Source organism: Pseudochaenichthys georgianus, chromosome 21 (genome assembly GCF_902827115.2).
Source record: "Pseudochaenichthys georgianus chromosome 21, fPseGeo1.2, whole genome shotgun sequence".
In the NCBI taxonomy this organism is placed as follows: domain Eukaryota; kingdom Metazoa; phylum Chordata; class Actinopteri; order Perciformes; family Channichthyidae; genus Pseudochaenichthys; species Pseudochaenichthys georgianus.
In genome coordinates this window covers 39318542-39335799 of record NC_047523.1, presented here as the reverse complement: position 1 = coordinate 39335799, position 17258 = coordinate 39318542, and the positions used below count along the sequence as shown (strand labels likewise).

At 46.0% G+C, this 17258-nt stretch overlaps 2 protein-coding genes across 4 annotated transcripts in view; one reads left to right on the top strand and one right to left on the bottom strand.

Moving 5' to 3' along the window:
• Positions 1–12081, top strand: part of ankrd44 (ankyrin repeat domain 44) — a 48415-nt gene extending 36334 nt beyond the window's left edge. For 2 of the 3 annotated variants that reach the window (XM_034110039.2, XM_034110038.2), the window contains exons 16-28: positions 1–60; positions 701–772; positions 1086–1287; positions 1659–1746; positions 1868–1985; positions 2743–2965; positions 3317–3404; positions 3618–3701; positions 3862–4007; positions 4140–4216; positions 4323–4405; positions 6574–6665; positions 8105–12081. The exon at positions 1–60 is cut by the window's left edge and continues 52 nt beyond it. In XM_034110039.2, coding sequence (XP_033965930.1) covers positions 1–60; positions 701–772; positions 1086–1287; positions 1659–1746; positions 1868–1985; positions 2743–2965; positions 3317–3404; positions 3618–3701; positions 3862–4007; positions 4140–4216; positions 4323–4405; positions 6574–6665; positions 8105–8370 — 1599 coding nt within the window. In that variant the 3' untranslated portion in view covers positions 8371–12081. The remainder of the gene's footprint in view (positions 61–700; positions 773–1085; positions 1288–1658; positions 1747–1867; positions 1986–2742; positions 2966–3316; positions 3405–3617; positions 3702–3861; positions 4008–4139; positions 4217–4322; positions 4406–6573; positions 6666–8104) is intronic. The other variant, XM_034110040.1, reaches the window with a different exon arrangement.
• Positions 12082–13703: 1622 nt separating this feature from the next.
• The window catches only part of pikfyve (phosphoinositide kinase, FYVE finger containing), a 61700-nt gene continuing 58145 nt past the window's right edge, over positions 13704–17258 (bottom strand). The window contains 2 exon segments of the mRNA XM_034109415.2: positions 13704–14854; positions 16471–16545. Of these exon segments, the coding sequence (XP_033965306.1) occupies positions 14739–14854; positions 16471–16545 (191 nt within the window). The 3' untranslated portion in view covers positions 13704–14738.

The window sequence follows — 17258 nt, the reverse complement described above, 5'->3', positions numbered from 1 at the left end:
CAGGGATACAGCTCCGTGCACTACGCTGCTGCATACGGTCACAGGCACTGTCTGGAGCTGGTCAGTACACACACACACACACACACACACACACTCACTCACTCACTCACTCACTCACTCACTCACTCACTCACTCACTCACTCACTCACTCACTCACTCACTCACTCACTCACTCACTCACACACACACACGCACATACACACTCTCTCTTTCGCTCGCACACATATACTCACTCACTCACTCACACACACACACACACACACACACACACACACACACTCACTCACTCACTCACTCACTCACTCACTCACTCACTCACTCACTCACTCACTCACTCACACACACACACACACATATATACACACGCACATACACACTCTCTCTTTCGCTCGCACACATATACTCACTCACTCACTCACACACACACACACACACACACACACACACACACACACACACACACACACACACACCACACACACACACACCACACACACACACACACACACACACACACACACACACACACACACACACACACCACACACACACACACACACACACACACACACACACGAGCGTGAACTTATAAACGTACACGAGACACAGAAGTACCAGTTGAGTGTGATATACAGAATAAAGTGTGTGTTATTTGAGTGTACAGTATGTTTGATGTTGATGTGTGTGTGTGACCTGCAGCTGCTGGACAGAGACGACAGTCACCAAGACGACCCAGAGTCTCTGAACGCTAAGAGCCCTCTGCACCTCGCTGTGAGACACACACACACGCACGCACACGCACACACACTACAATCTATTACGTATGTATGTTTTGATTACATTACTGATAAAATGCCCCATATATTGAACATGAAAGTGACGTAGGTGAAATATATTCATTAGCAACTGTGTGTTGAATTATTGCATTATTATTGACTTCCTGTTACAGGTTGTGCATTAATTAATGATCATTTAAATAAGTTGTGACTCGAACATGTCACCATGGTAATCAAAGCAGCTATGATAACATATATTTGACTTTAAGGTCTGAGTGTTTAAAGCGTTCATTAAACCCTCGCTGCAGGCGTACCACGGGCACGCCCAGGCTCTGGAGGTGCTGCTGCAGGGGGAGAGGGAGGTGGACCAGGGAGACGAGGGGGGGCGGACCCCCCTGGCCCTCGCCGCCCTGAGGGGCCACGCAGAGTGTGTTCACACACTCCTCAGCCAGGGGGCGTCGCCGCGCCTCACAGACAGCCAATACGGACGCAGCGCTGTGCATCTGGCAGGTGAGAGCAGAGTTAAACACTGAAGACACTTTTACTCTAATATGCACTATCTGTGTAATTAGTTTTCTGTCCTATATGTATTCATGTCGCTCTGTCGGAGGAGCCTTCTCATTTCCATATCTACACTGTACTGTAGCTAATATGCAAATGACGCCTTAAAACTTGAATACACGCTTCTGTTTGTTTTCTGGCACCTTAACGTCAACTGTAATCCGTTAAAACAGATCAATGACTGCCTATCAATACAAGAACATAGAATAATGTTTGGAAGTGTGTGTGTTGATGGAGTTATTGTGAATATTCTAACGGTTATTATCTACTTCCTGTACTAATCATAATTTAACTTGTCTCTTCTTCCTCTCCCCCTGCAGTGATGAACGGCCACACCACGTGTGTGCGCCTCCTGCTGGATGAAGTGGACGGTGCAGACCTGGTGGACTCTGCTGACGCTCAGGGACAGTGAGTGGATCACCTCTCAATACATCCTTTCTTTATTTTGACCTGAAAAGTCCTTGAGATGTTAAGTCTGAGGAGGAACAGGAAGGTGTAGTTTTTAATTACCCCCCCCCCCCTCCTTTAGGACCCCTCTGATGCTGGCGGTGTCCGGCGGTCACGTGGACGCCGTGTCTCTGCTGCTGGAGAGAGAGGCCAACGTGAACGCAGCGAGCAAACACGGACTCACCGCTCTGCACCTCGGGGTGAGCATCACTGTTCTCCTGCACCCTTTAAAAAATATATATTAACACCTTTGTTTATATATTTATCAATATATACAATTTGTTTTAATGTAACCTTATAAATAAAGAAACAGAACATACTAGAGTTTGCCATCAGAACAAAAATAGACTTTATCCGAGTTTCAATATCAACACTAACGGCCCGTCCACACGACAGCTTCAAAAGAAGCTTGGAGCTGGGCGTGTCTGAAGCTCGACCAACAACCAATCACATGAATCTCCCGCCCCTGACACACAAGCAGCGGTTTGATTGGCTAGAGCTTGGACCGGCATATGATTTGATTGGCTGACGCTTCCACCGAAAGGCTTCAAAAGTTGAACATTGCTCAACTTTTGCAGCCTGGAACGCTTCCAGAAGCTTCCAACGCCGCTGTGTGGACGGGCCGTGAGGGTGGATGTTCTCTGATGGTTGGACTGTGAATTGTTGTTCTCCTTACAAATCTCAATGTACTCAAAATGTCTCAAAGTCTTTATCATTTTAACGTGATTGTATCTGTTGGATCTGTTCGTGTACTGAAATAATGTCCTTACCTGTAAACTAGGTAAGCATGAAACCAGAAAATAAGCTTCAGTATACATGAGAAGGTTCTTGAAAAGATGTTTTCTGTGTCCATGTTTCTTTGTATCATACTGTGTAGTAGTACTTGCATACTTCTACCCCGCAGCCTGTTTACTCTCACAGCTTGATCTAATGACCCCCCCCCCCCCCCCCCCGCAGCTGCTGTGTGGGCAGGAGGAGTGTATCCAGTGTCTCCTGGAGCAGGAAGCCTCTGTTCTGATTGGAGACTCTCGGGGGCGGACCCCCATCCACCTGGCGGCCGCTCGAGGCCACGCCTCCTGGCTGAGCGAGCTGCTGAGCATCGCCTGCTCCGAGCCCCCCGTGCCCCCCCCGCTGAGGGACGGACGGGGGTACACCCCCCTGCACTGGGCCTGCTACTACGGTCAGCCTTTATATACAAATATATATGTATATGAAAAAATAATGTTATGTATAGATACTTTAGTCTGTATCCAACCTTAATGTACTTTTATGCTTTTCTACTTTGTGAATGAATTTCGTTGATTCTTTGTCAAACTGATTTTTGGTGTTTTCAATATAAATTAATAATAAGTATTTTCTTACTACACTTGCAGATTATAATTATTAATACAAAATAATACAAATACATTGTTTTTATTTTATTAACTATCTACTTGCTACTTTTGTATCAGAGTATTTTTACACTGTGGTATTGATATTACTACTCAAGTTAAATATCTGTGTGTGTGTGTGTGTGTGTGTGTGTCTTCAGGTCATGAGGGGTGTGTGGAGGTTCTTCTGGAGCAGAAAGGTTGCCGCTGTATTGAAGGAAACCCGTTCACACCTCTGCACTGTGCTGTGTGAGTATTCAGTAATACACACGCCTCATCTAATGTCAATAACTATCGTCTTTTTGACTGAATTACTGAATGATTTAGAAACAAAATGTTAAATCATGCCCATCGGAAACTTGTTTGTTTTGTGGGATAACACTTTTTTATTTCTTCAGATCATTAAATACCTTTTGCATTAACACTGTGTGTGTGTGTGTGTGTGTGTGTGTGTGTGTACAGAGTGAATGATCACGAGCCGTGTGCTGCTCTGCTGCTGGAGGCCATGGGGTCGGACATCGCCGGCTGCAAAGATGCTAAAGACAGGTGTGTGTGTGCGCACCTGTGTGTGTGTGTGTGTGTGTGTGTGTGTGTGTGTGTGTGTCATACTTTAAGTACATTATGCTGAAAATACGTTTACTTTAAGGTTTTGGCTGGAGGACTCCTACTTGCTGTACTTTCACTGAAGTCTCTCCCTCTCCTGCAGGACTCCTCTTCACGCCGCAGCGTTCTCGGGTCACGTCGACTGCGTGCAGCTGATCCTTTCCCATGATGCACCTGTGGATACTGTGGACCAATCAGGTCGCAGTGCGCTGATGATGGCGGCGGAGAAAGGCAGAGTCGGAGCGCTCGGTACACAAACGATTCACTTTGCCTTTTGAGTCCTGCAGAGGATTTAGCTGTAGTCATGTGATGATTATTTTAAATGTAATTTTCTTGTGTGTGTGTGTGTGTGTGTGTGTGTGTGTACGAATCTGACTCCAGAGGTGCTGTTGAGCAGCGCCACCCTCAGTCAGACGGACAGAGATGGAAACACCGCTCTGCATCTCGCCTGCAGTAACGTGAGTGACGCCCGGCCCCAGAACAAGAGTACTTTACTTATCTCTTTGGATACAGGCGCTCAATGTTAGCACGAGCTCTCTGTAACGAGACGCCTCCTCTTCCCAGGGAAAGGAGGACTGTGTGATGATGATTCTGGAGAAGCTGTCGGACACGGCTCTCATTAACGCAACAAATGCAGCGCTGCAGACGTGAGTATCTAAAACCTCTGAACATTATTCGATATAGAGCGCCGCAGGAAATAGTCCTGAAATCTGAAAATGTGTCCGCATGTCGGAACGTCCGGTTCCCTTGTTGGGAAGTCTGGTGTTTTTATTTGCCTGAAGTAAGGTCTGTGGTTAACACAGGTGGAAGAGATTTTCACGTTTTGGTTTATGATATTAAATACATAATTAAATATCCCATTTTGAAACACTAAGCTAATTGTGTGATGTTTCCAAATCCATTCCAGGAGATTATATTTTGCAAAATATTACAAAAAAACAAACAAAACCCCCTGGAAAAAGTCCCACTGGCTTTCCGTAGAAGGAACCAGGGCGATGTAAATACAATGATGTATATATGATCGTTTGCTCATGAATTAATCATGATGATAATAAACTCAGGCTCACATTTTTGTTTCCTATTTTGGACATTTCCATCTCGTGCCGTCAAATAACCCACTCGTGAATTTTGGTTAACACAAGCTGAAGCTGGGGTGGAAGCTGGGGTGGAAGCTGGGGTGGAAGCTGAAGCTGGGGTGGAAGCTGAAGCTGGGGTGGAAGCTGGGGTGGAAGCTGGGGTGGAAGCTGAAGCTGGGGTGGAAGCTGAAGCTGGGGTGGAAGCTGGGGTGGAAGCTGAAGCTGGGGTGGAAGCTGAAGCTGGGGTGGAAGCTGGGGTGGAAGCTGAAGCTGGGGTGGAAGCTGAAGCTGGGGTGGAAGCTGGGGTGGAAGCTGGGGTGGAAGCTGGGGTGGAAGCTGAAGCTGGGGTGGAAGCTGGGGTGGAAGCTGGGGTGGAAGCTGGGCTGAAGCTGGGTGGAAGCTGGGGTGGAAGCTGAAGCTGGGCTGAAGCTGGGCTGAAGCTGGGCTGAAGCTGGGGTGGAAGCTGAAGCTGGGGTGGAAGCTGAAGCTGGGGTGGAAGCTGGGCTGAAGCTGGGGTGGAAGCTGGGGTGGAAGCTGGGGTGGAAGCTGAAGCTGGGGTGGAAGCTGGGCTGAAGCTGGGTGGAAGCTGGGGTGGAAGCTGAAGCTGGGGTGGAAGCTGGGGTGGAAGCTGGGGTGGAAGCTGGGGTGGAAGCTGGGCTGAAGCTGGGTGGAAGCTGGGGTGGAAGCTGGGGTGGAAGCTGAAGCTGGGCTGAAGCTGGGCTGGGCTGAAGCTGGGGTGGAAGCTGAAGCTGGGGTGGAAGCTGGGCTGAAGCTGGGGTGGAAGCTGAAGCTGGGGTGGAAGCTGGGTTGAAGCTGGGGTGGAAGCTGGGTGGAAGCTGGGTGGAAGCTGGGGTGGAAGCTGGGGGTGGAAGCTGGGGTGGAAGCTGGGGTGGAAGCTGAAGCTGGGGTGGAAGCTGGGGTGGAAGCTGGGGTGGAAGCTGGGCTGAAGCTGGGTGGAAGCTGGGGTGGAAGCTGAAGCTGGGCTGAAGCTGGGCTGAAGCTGGGGTGGAAGCTGAAGCTGGGGTGGAAGCTGGGGTGGAAGCTGGGCTGAAGCTGGGTGGAAGCTGGGGTGGAAGCTGAAGCTGGGCTGAAGCTGGGCTGAAGCTGGGGTGGAAGCTGAAGCTGGGGTGGAAGCTGGGCTGAAGCTGGGGTGGAAGCTGAAGCTGGGGTGGAAGCTGGGGTGGAAGCTGAAGCTGGGGTGGAAGCTGAAGCTGGGGTGGAAGCTGAAGCTGGGGTGGAAGCTGGGGTGGAAGCTGGGGTGGAAGCTGAAGCTGGGGTGGAAGCTGGGGTGGTGGGGGGTGGAGCTGGGGTGGGAGCTGGGGTGGTGGGGGGGCAGGCGAGCAGCAGCAACATGAACACAGCAGCAGCAGCATAGCGAGGAGGCAGAGGCAGGAAGACCCGGCAGCTTAAATAGAGCGGCATGTTTAAATACAATGTATGTACATATGATCGTTTGCTCGTTAATTTATGATGATCATTTTGATTTAATTTAATAAAAAACGTATTATTTGAATTATTCTCTCACATTACATCCATTAGTATTCTAATGTAGATGAGCAGTTTCTTTAACAAGGGGTCCCAACATGTGTAAGGTCTCAAATCCCAAAAAATCAACATGAGAATATGAAAAACGAAACGGCTAGAAATCAAATCATTATATCGACACGTTTGATGATGATGATAAATGCAGGCTCACCATCTTTGTTCCCTCTCTCGGACATGTCCCTCTCGTCCCTCAGTCCTCTCCACCTGGCGGCTCGCAGCGGGCTGAAGAAGGCGGTCCAGGAGCTGCTGAGTCGAGGAGCCAACGTTCAGACGGTGGACGAGAACGGTAGGTGACCTGAAGACCTGCCCCCCCCCCCCCCTCTGAGCTGCATGGTCCCCTTAGCTCCAGCTTTATGTGACTGATGTTAAATATGGCTTTGTTTCCATGTGCGCGGCGAGTGAACGCTTTGCAGGGTTCCCACTCACCATGGAGCTGTGACGGGGGAGTAGGGAGTAGAGAGCAGAGAGTAGAGAGTAGAGAGTAGAGAGTAGAGAGTAGAGAGTAGAGAGTAGAGAGTAGAGAGTAGAGAGTAGAGAGTAGAGAGTAGAGAGCAGAGAGTAGAGAGTAGAGAGTAGAGAGTAGAGAGTAGAGAGTAGAGAGTAGAGAGTAGAGAGTAGGGAGTAGGGAGTAGGGAGTAGGGAGTAGGGAGTAGGGAGTAGAGAGTAGGGAGTAGAGAGTAGAGAGTAGAGAGTAGAGAGTAGGGAGTAGGGAGTAGAGAGTAGAGAGTAGAGAGTAGGGAGTAGGGAGTAGGGAGTAGGGAGTAGGGAGTAGAGAGTAGGGAGTAGGGAGTAGGGAGTAGGGAGTAGAGAGTAGGGAGTAGGGAGTAGGGAGTAGAGAGTAGGGAGTAGGGAGTAGGGAGTAGGGAGTAGAGAGTAGGGAGTAGGGACAGCTCAGACATCTGTTGGTGTTTGCTGTCAATTGGGAGAGGCCACCATTTTAAATGTTTAGCTTTGTTATGGAAAGTCATCCAGATTCACGTCCTGCTGTCGGTGGGAGCCCTGACTAACATGTGTACGAGCTGCTTTGTGCTATGTATGTGTTGTTTACTGCAGTGTAGCTCTTACTGTGTGTGTGTGTGTGTGTGTGTGTGTGTGTGTGTGTGTGTGTGTGTGTGTGTCTGACTGTGTGTGTGACAGTGACTGTGTGTGTGTGTGTGTGTGTGTGACTATGTGTGTGTGTGTGTGTGTGTGTGACTATGTGTGTGTGTGTGTGTGTGACTGTGTGTGTGTGTGTGTGTCTGACTGTGTGTCTGTGTGACTGTTTGTGTGAGTGAGTGTCTGTGTGTGTGAGTGACTGTGTGTGTCTGACTGTGTGTGTGTGTGTGTGTGTGTCTGACTGTGTGTCTGTGTGAGTGTGTGTGTGTGTGTGAGTGTGTGTGTGTGTGTGTGTGTGTGTGTGTGTGTGTGTGTGTGTGTGTGTGTGTGTGTGTGTGTGTGTGTGTGTGTGTGTGTGTGTGTGTGTGTGTCTGTGTGTCTGTGTGTGTGACTGTCTTTGTGTGTGTGTGTGTGTGTGTGACTGTGTGTGTGTGACTGTGTGTGTTCCCCATCATGTCTATGTACTGTGTCAGCTGGCTGAACACTAATTGGATGCTGCTCCGTCCCTCCTTTGTCTCTGCTTCGCTTCCCCTCGCTTCCTCCATGTCTTCGTCTCTCGCTCCTCTTCCTCCCCTCTTCCTCTTCCTCCCCCCCCCCCTCTCTCTCTCCCCCTCTCTCTCCCTCTCTCAGGTCTGACGCCTGCTCTAGCTTGCGCTCCTAGCAGAGAGGTGGCTGACTGTCTGGCTCTCATTCTGGCTACCATGATGCCTTTCTGCTCCCCTTGCAGCTCCGGGGCTCCGTCCCCAGGCTCCCTGCTGAGGCAGCTGCCCCCCCAGCAGGGGGTCAAGGGTCCGGGCGTCGGCCCCCGAGGGCCACGGAGCCCCAAGAACCCCAACTCCAGACCCTCCAGCGAGGGAACAACGGAGAACGACTCGGAGGACTCGGAGACCTTCTGACCGACGCTCTGCCCTCCTCCCTCGGACTGGAGAGGATGAAGGAACCGTCGGAGCTGATTCTAAAGCTAAAGTTTCACTCCCAAGACTTGGCTGACATACTGCGTGTTTGTTCGTCGCTCCAATGAAGACTCGGTCGGCTCGTTGTCAGGGGCAACATATTAAATCCTTTCATTGTCCAAGGTCGAAAACCATATGCTCTTCCGGGGTCAAACAAACCCAACCCTGTGACACACACTCCTCAACTACCTGGTAGTATGACAGCGACACCCTGTGGCACACACGGTAATAACACCCAACCTCAACCCAAACAGGACAGCGCTTCGTCCCGTCGTTACGACCCCTCAAAGCGCTTTACATTCAACATGTCATGATACTTCCTTCATACAGATCAGTGTGCCATGTTTACTCAAGGAAACACACACACACACACACACACCCACACACACACACACACACACACACACACACACACACACACACACACACACACACACACACACACACACACACACACACACACACACACACACACACACACACACACACACACACACACACACACACACACACACACACACACACACACACACACACCCCCCGTCGGCCATCGGGAGCAACCAGGGGTTCAGTTTCTTGCCCAAGGATACATCGACATGTTGACTTTACTGGGCTGGGATCGGACCCACAATGCACCTCTTTACCTCCCCCCCCTCCCCCCATCCCAGGGACCATGCAGTGTTTTCTCTCCAGAGGGAGGAGGGTAGAGACTTGGATGTTTTTGTACAGAATCCTGTGTGGCACAAGGCGCTTTTTTCTCAGTGCCCCTTTTTTCCAAAAACAATGACCTGCAGGACGTTTCTCCACGAAGAAGAGGAGGATGATGATGAAGAGGAAGGGTCTGCATGATTAACTCACACCACGGTTTGTTCTTTGACTCACGGGTGCTTCAATCCAAACCGACCTCGGTACTTTGGTCTCTGCACGGCGTCGCCTCCGGGACTTATTTTGTCTTAAAAAAAATGTAAAAAAAATAGAAGCCATTTTTAAGTGTTTGTACAAAAGTAGTCGTTTTAATCTTTTTTATGATTTTATTTCTCGGCTTGTTGTTGTACCAAATATTTGACTTCCACTGGTGAACAGGTACAGAGAGATTCTTTTGTAACGCAACTGAAGCACAAATTTGGATTTTTGCTTTTACGTTTTTTGGCGATCTGTAGCGGGAATGTGAATAAGATGTTTTAGTCGTTTTAATATCCACGAAAACACAAGATGACACAGCGGGTCCATCTCAATTCCCTAAATGCATCCCTAATGTGTGCGAGGAGAGATTCAGGAGACGAAGCGAAGTCTTAGAGAAATGAGATGAAATGTATACACACTATTTTTATCGGTAATACTTGAAATCCTTAAATGAAATACTTGATTTGTTTCCCTATGTATTGATATTCTTTCTATATTAAAAAATAATACAGATAATAAGCACAACGTCTCGTAATTTTCTGACAATTTAAAGTAGCTTTTGGAAAGTTGTAAATACATTTCAAATCAGGACATAATTGTCTTTATACGTGCAATTATTACAGACAATTATCATGTTTTTTAAGCTGAAAGACTGCCATACATGTTAAGAGGAAATGACCGATCATAACAAGCAAATCCAGAGGTTAATAGCATTTTATGAAATATAAAAACATACTTAAAGTTAGATTTTATTCCCGACATTTCAACTTATTTTCAATCTTATGTTTTCCTCCCACTGCCTGGCTTTAATGCTCTCCACTAAGACAGACATGAGATTAAAAGGAAGTTATATAAGAGACATTTTATTCAAATCTAATGATCAGCTAACTATTAATTTAGAGCATCTAAGTTACTAAAATGCAGAAATCTGACTCAATTAATGGCTGATTTTTTTGGAAATGAGGAACAAATAAGAGAATTGAGATGCACCCGCTGACTGAACACAGGGTTTAAGCTGTCGGATGTGAATTAGATGCATTTTCTCCTGCGGACCGTTCACTGCTCTGTCCCCCCAGCGGCAAGGGGAACCCTAACCCCCCCAAAGGTCTTAAAGGTCACCTATTATGCAAAATCCACTTCTTCATGTCTCTTCCACATCAACATGTGTCCCCTCTTCCTCATGTCTCTTCTACATCAACATGTGTCCCCTCTTCCTCATGTCTCTTCTACATCAACATGTGTCCCCTCTTCTACATCAACATGTGTCCCCTCTTCTTCATGTCTCTTCTACATCAACATGTGTCCCCTCTTCTTCATGTCTCTTCTACATCAACATGTGTCCCCTCTTCTTCATGTCTCTTCCACATCAACATGTGTCCCCTCTTCTTCATGTCTCTTCTACATCAACATGTGTCCCCTCTTCTTCATGTCTCTTCTACATCAACATGTGTCCCCTCTTCTTCATGTCTCTTCCACATCAACATGTGTCCCCTCTTCTCCATGTCTCTTCTACATCAACATGTGTCCCCTCTTCTTCATGTCTCTTCTACATCAACATGTGTCCCCTCTTCTTCATGTCTCTTCCACATCAACATGTGTCCCCTCTTCTTCATGTCTCTTCTACATCAACATGTGTCCCCTCTTCTTCATGTCTCTTCTACATCAACATGTGTCCCCTCTTCTTCATGTCTCTTCCACATCAACATGTGTCCTCTCTTCTCCATGTCTCTTCTACATCAACATGTGTCCTCTCTTCTCCATGTCTCTTCTACATCAACATGTCTCTTCTACATCAACATGTGTCCCCTCTGTGGAAAGAGACTCTGAAAGTTTCAGGAACAAAGATTCTCTCTCTTTTTGATCCATTTCTATAAAAACTGAAAATGAGCTGATCAGATTTTGGCCACTTTATGATGTCATAACGATGTGTTGTCTTGTGTGACCATTAGCCAATCAGCAGCCAGGGTAACCCCCCCCCCCCCTTATCACCTGAATCTCCCCTAGAGCTCCATTGAGTTCTTTGTAACCAAATGTCTCTCAGAGGGGCGTGGGGAGGGGCTCCTTATTTTCATCTACAGTAACAGACAGAGAATCAGCACTTTGGAAAGAGGGCTGAAACAGAGGGGATTATGGGTAATGCTGCAATGATCTGTTTGGTGTTTCAGCCAATCAGACAGGTTCTGTATATATCTGAGACCTGTGATGTGTTGATGAAAAACAGTATAATAGGGGACCGTTAATGTCCACATCCTCCACAAAGACCGACCAGATTTCGGTTGTTTTTCTCCATTGTAGTTCCCTGTGGTATTTATTATCTCTTACATGATGGTACAAATACTGCCAGCACTTACAATGTAAACACAGGCCTTTTGACCACTCTCCCCCCCCCCCCCCTGTTTGTCTACCAGCTATGTGCCATTGTCTGAAATGTGTCCAGTGCCTTGATGTCAATTTAATTGATTAAAGGATCCGTTCACCCAAATGTCTGGTGGTATCGAGCCGTGCACGTTGTCCAGGTTTTGAGATATGTCAGATTTATGAAATTAAAAACGTATTTTTTGTATGTTTTTTTCACCTTTTCGTGGGTTGGCTTTATGTGTGGAGCAGAAACGATGAGTCAATCAACAGGATAAACATCAGATACTTTGAAATAAAAAGTATACTAATTTGTCTTTTTTCGTGCAATTCTCACAGCGTTTCACGTGCGAATATTTGCTGTTTTTTTCAGTATTAAAATGGTTCAAAGAAACATTTTGAATTTGTTTATTTGGTCATTTCTAACACCTCTTTTCTTCTATTGATCACTGTTGACTTTTGATTCTTATTGTTTTTAGCACACGTTGTCTTGAAGGCAGAAATGATCTGAAAACTTCGACCACCCGGCGCCACATGTTGTTTTTATGCAATTTAGGGTGAACTGATCCTTAATTATGTGCATCATAATGTGGACGGTTAGTATTCAAATACACGTTTATGAAGGGGTTGCTCTGCGTGAGCGACCAATAGGCAGATGGTTATTATTTGTTGTGAATGATGTCTCACTCCACTGCTTCTCTCCTCTAGGCTCTGATATTTTTACTGTCAACAAATCCCTCGAAAAGCCAATAATTCATACTTAAAATCACAATAAATCTTTTAAAAATTTCCCAAATACTTGCTTTGATTTTAAAGGGCCCATGTCATGGCCATTTCTACTGATCATAATTCCATTGTTGAGGTCGACTAGAATAGATATTGATCAATGTTCCAAAATCACATTGGTTTCTCATATTCACTCTCTGTCCTAAACGGCTTGTTGGAGCTCCCGCCCCCCCCCTTCCTGTGAGCCCACTGTGCTCTGATTGGTCAGCTCGCCCACTCTGTTCTGATGAGTCCACCACCGTTACAGCGGAACATCAGTGATTATGTGTTACAATGGCGTTAGTTAGCAACCAGGAAAGGACACCAGTAAGGACAAACAGATGAGAATGCTGCGTGGGGTCTGGGTGCCGTGTTGGCGGGACGTTGCGGGGCTCGCTGCTCCGCCCTTTGAGGCTCGAGGAGCGGACAGTGTGAGCTGACTTATTGGTGTGGTTTCCTGGTCGGCGAGACACAGCCAGAAACCAGCCCGAGCACACACACAGACCCGCAGCCTGGCTGTGAGAGAAATCCCCAACGAGGCGTTCTGGGGCAGCACAGACGGGTCTTCTCTGTGTTAGAGTTTTACTCGCTACAGGGTGCACTTTGAGGGTTTGTGACTCTGCAGACCGTTTACATGCGGAAAAGCTTCATAACACACAAGGGGACGGGAACCGGAAAAGCATGACATGGGACCTTTAAAAATAAGATTAAATTACTTCCTAGAACATCTGGTCACTCACAAAGTTAAACACAATTTAATTGTTCATTTATTTGGGACTACTTAGCGGCGGATTAATCCACACTGTTCTAATGAAGCAAACCTGTCACCGTGTGCAAAAGTGTAGTTTTATTTTAGTGTTTTTAATAGTTTTTGGACAAAAATGGAGCTCTATAGCACAAAGGGAGAATATATCTGGAATGTATTACTTGATCTTTTCGAGGGCTTTGCAGACGGTAATACAATATCTCCAGACCTTCCTTTGAGTTGTGTGTGTGTGAAGGTGTGTGTTTGTGTGTAAGGGTGTTAGCTTTAGGTACTGATATGAAATTGAACTGCTTTTGTAAATAATGTTGACGTAAATCTTTGTGTGAAAACATCTACATCACAGAGGACATATTTGTGACCGCTCCATCTTATTTTATTAGTTATATTTCCCAGACTGTCAATTATCATTATTTTAATTGATCCGTTAGCTGCAATTGGATTTTAACGGAGACGATGAGCACACATACAATGAATCTGTCTGCCAGTATTATAATGATTAATTTTATTTCACCAGAAAGATGAGCTTCACCGGTCCGGACAATCGTTGGTCGAGTGTCTGATGACTTTCATACAGTTCCTGATGCAGTACCACACGCTGTTTGATAGAAAATGTACAATTATAAAAATCTGTTTGAAGTTGTTGTGCTGATATATTCTTTCATACGGTGTTTCAATCATTCCTCACATTGTTAAAACGGTCACGTATGGAAATGAAATGATAGTGTTTTGAAAATGTTACGCAAATTTAGGAGGACGTTATAATATGAATACTAGTAATACTTATTATTAAAAACTAACAAGTATACAAAATCCTAAAAGGAGGGAACTTGCGGTTAACATAAAGTCAAAGTATACAGTGTCAAAAATCAAACTATGGCAAAAAGTGATGATTTGAAAGCTATGAATTTGTAATTATTTCGTCGATAAATCTACAATTTATGGACCTTTTTAGCGGCTGCATAAACACATTTTTTGTTACATTAATCTGTCCATGATTTAGCTTTTTCTCTGACCAATTTATGAAAAAATCTAAAAGATATTCAATTGATAAGACAGAAAATCGGTTATACAAACTTGAGACGCTGTAAACAACAAGTGATGGTTGATGCCTTTTAGCCAGAGCTCAATCATTCAGTGTAAACAACATCACCTTTATTGAAAATGTGAAATCACCTATCAACAAATCAGTCTTAATAACCTTTTAATAGTTCCATAATCTCTGTACATTTACAAGCTTTAAATTACAGGAAATGAGTTAACCAAACTATGATCCAGACGACTGGATGTTTTCAGCGGGTCCTCTTGAAACGGCTAGGCACTAATAAAACAACAGACCCTCCCTGACGCACATCACAGCGGAGACATCATAATCTGTAACGGGGAAACATCTTCATGTGGAATGATGCCGAGCTGCTTTATATACAGGCGTCACTTTGCTGACAAACATTTACAGTCCAGTGTGCTTGTGTTGGACCCGAGGAGAGGGACTTCCTGTGTGTTTCTGCGCAGACACACACTCCGCTCAGCAGTTGATGCCCAGGCTGGTCCAGTGGTCCGGGACCATCAGGAAGTATTTATCCATGGCCTCGCAGAAGCGGGCTCTGTACAGCTCCGGAGAAACCACAGTGGGCATCTTCCCTGAGAGACAAACACACAACGACATTAGAGACAGGGAACAACTTTTACAGACAGCTAGCTTTACTGGAAGAGCACCTAGATGCAGACAGTGATACAATATCTCCAGACTTTCCTTTGAGTTGCGTGTGTGTGTGTTAAAAGTGTGTTTCTGTTTGTAACGCCCTTCCACACAACAGCTTTGAGAAAGTCTTGGAGCTGGGCGTGTCCTTGAGTTTGCGGATTTTTTGCGAGCAACGCGACCAACAACCAATCACATGAATATCCCGCCCCCGACATGCAAAGCAAAAAACCCCGGAGATTTTATGCGAGCAATATTCTTTCACACACACATACGGGTATTGGGCCGAGCGCGACACCGTACTTCCGGTATCCGCGGTTTTACGCGAGGTGCAAGCAGCCGTACACCATCTAGGTGTTGCTAAGCTTCCTGTACTGAATATCACAGTCTATTGCCTTAATCAATATCTAGTCAACTCTAAAATACCACATATATGCAATGGCATGATAATATTATTGTGACAAGTGGGTTATTCACCTGGTGTTTCCAGAAATTAGACGTAGATGCAGCCAAAATCGACGAAGGCCACTTTCGAGGGTCGTTTTTCCATACATCTACAGGCAGCCTGTAAGGGCAATCCGACATCCCACACAGCTCTAGTTCACGCTGGTAACGACCTCGAGCACACCCCTCAAGTCCAGAGATGTAATCCGAAGACATGCAGCGATTTCTTCGGTCGTTAATTCAGAAAAAAAACCTAGTGCGCTCTGCCTGGCTACGTTAGCTAGCTGTTTATATTAGCACCACCAGGATATTAGCACCTCCAGGAAAATGGCGTATTTATATATATATATATGGCGCGCGTTGCATTGTGGGTAGCTCGTGACGTCACTGTGTGTGAAAGAATATATATATATATAAAGTCCCCAAACAGGCGAAAACCTACCAGTTTCCCCCACTGTCTCTGCCTCCTCCCTCCATGCCTGGTTTCTCCGGTTTGTATCCCGTTAATAGTTCTGGTCGTAAAGAACCGGGTGATTTGCTCCCGTAATTTCCCGTTTGGAATATGAGGAAATGAACTGCGGTCTGGCTCTCCCTGCTTGCACGCGGTTTGATTGGCTAGCGCTTCTACTGTCAGATTTGCATAAACGTGTTTGATTGGCTGACGCTTCCAGATCTGCTTCAAAAGTTGAACATTGCTCAACTTTTGAATCCTGAAAATCCTGAAAATCTTCGCTTCACTCCCCCACAATGCAGTTCGGCGAAAAACGAGGCAAGGTGACGTCACCCCCATTCAAAGTCAATGGGCAGAGAAGCGTCTGTGTGTGTGCATGTGTGAGGGTGTGTGTGTGTGAGTATCCAAATATTTTAGAAATCGATTGACAAAATGTTGTTTATGGGGGAAAAAGGTTGCACTGGTAAAGGTATTGTTTGACTTTCAAACTCTTAAATACAAACGTCAGCATTCCCAAACTGGTAAGGCTCTACTTTTATAATTTAACCACTCAATTTCACAAGTAAATTCATAAAAATGGGATTAACTGATGCCCTTCAGTGTGTTAAAAACCCGTGTTTTAAACAGGATGTGGAGCACAGCGCCTGCAGGAATGAAACTCACCTTGACCCCCCAGGATTCCTGTGGATTTGACGACCATCTCCAGCCTCTTGTCCCAGGTGAAGGTCCGGATGTAATCTGCAGGAAAGAGCAGAGGGAAAACCATGGATGTATAAGAACTGGATACAGCGTGGGAGGCGGGCCTCGTTCATTCCTATGAGAGTTGCTCATTGGCGCATGAAGACAAAATGGCCCAACTTTTGAGAGAGCGAAACGTCACGAAAGTATTCATATAATCATATCATCCGTTCTTATTGAGCATCCATGGGTAAAGGTAAAACTCATGTAGTACTGAACACGTCACATGAACGTGCCGGGCGGCGCGGTCCCGTGGGTTAGATGCGCGTTCATAATGCCGAGGAAAATAACTCAGAATAACGTTATTAGCACATTTTACAACTTGAGGACCGAGTGTTTTTGATAAGGGCTATACAAACGTTCATACTGGGTAGTTTATTCAGTTAAAAAAAAATTAAGACGTCTCTTTCCCGATGTTAGTCAATGGGAAAAAGTCATTCCGGGCCCGGCGACTGATACGGACGTCACTTATCTTGTCGTGGATCCGAAACTTTAGACACTCAAGACACAACAAGATATAAAAACACAGACACACTGCTGATTGAAGGAACTATTATATTGTTGTCCAACAGTATGAGAGCCAGAATACTTCCGTCAAGTCCGCCAAGAGTCTGTGTGTCTGTCTAAAGAATAACAGAATCTCACAGGTTTTATGCACTTCTTTTGAGTTTACCTTTTGGACCTTTTACGATCACATGTTACAAGACCCTATG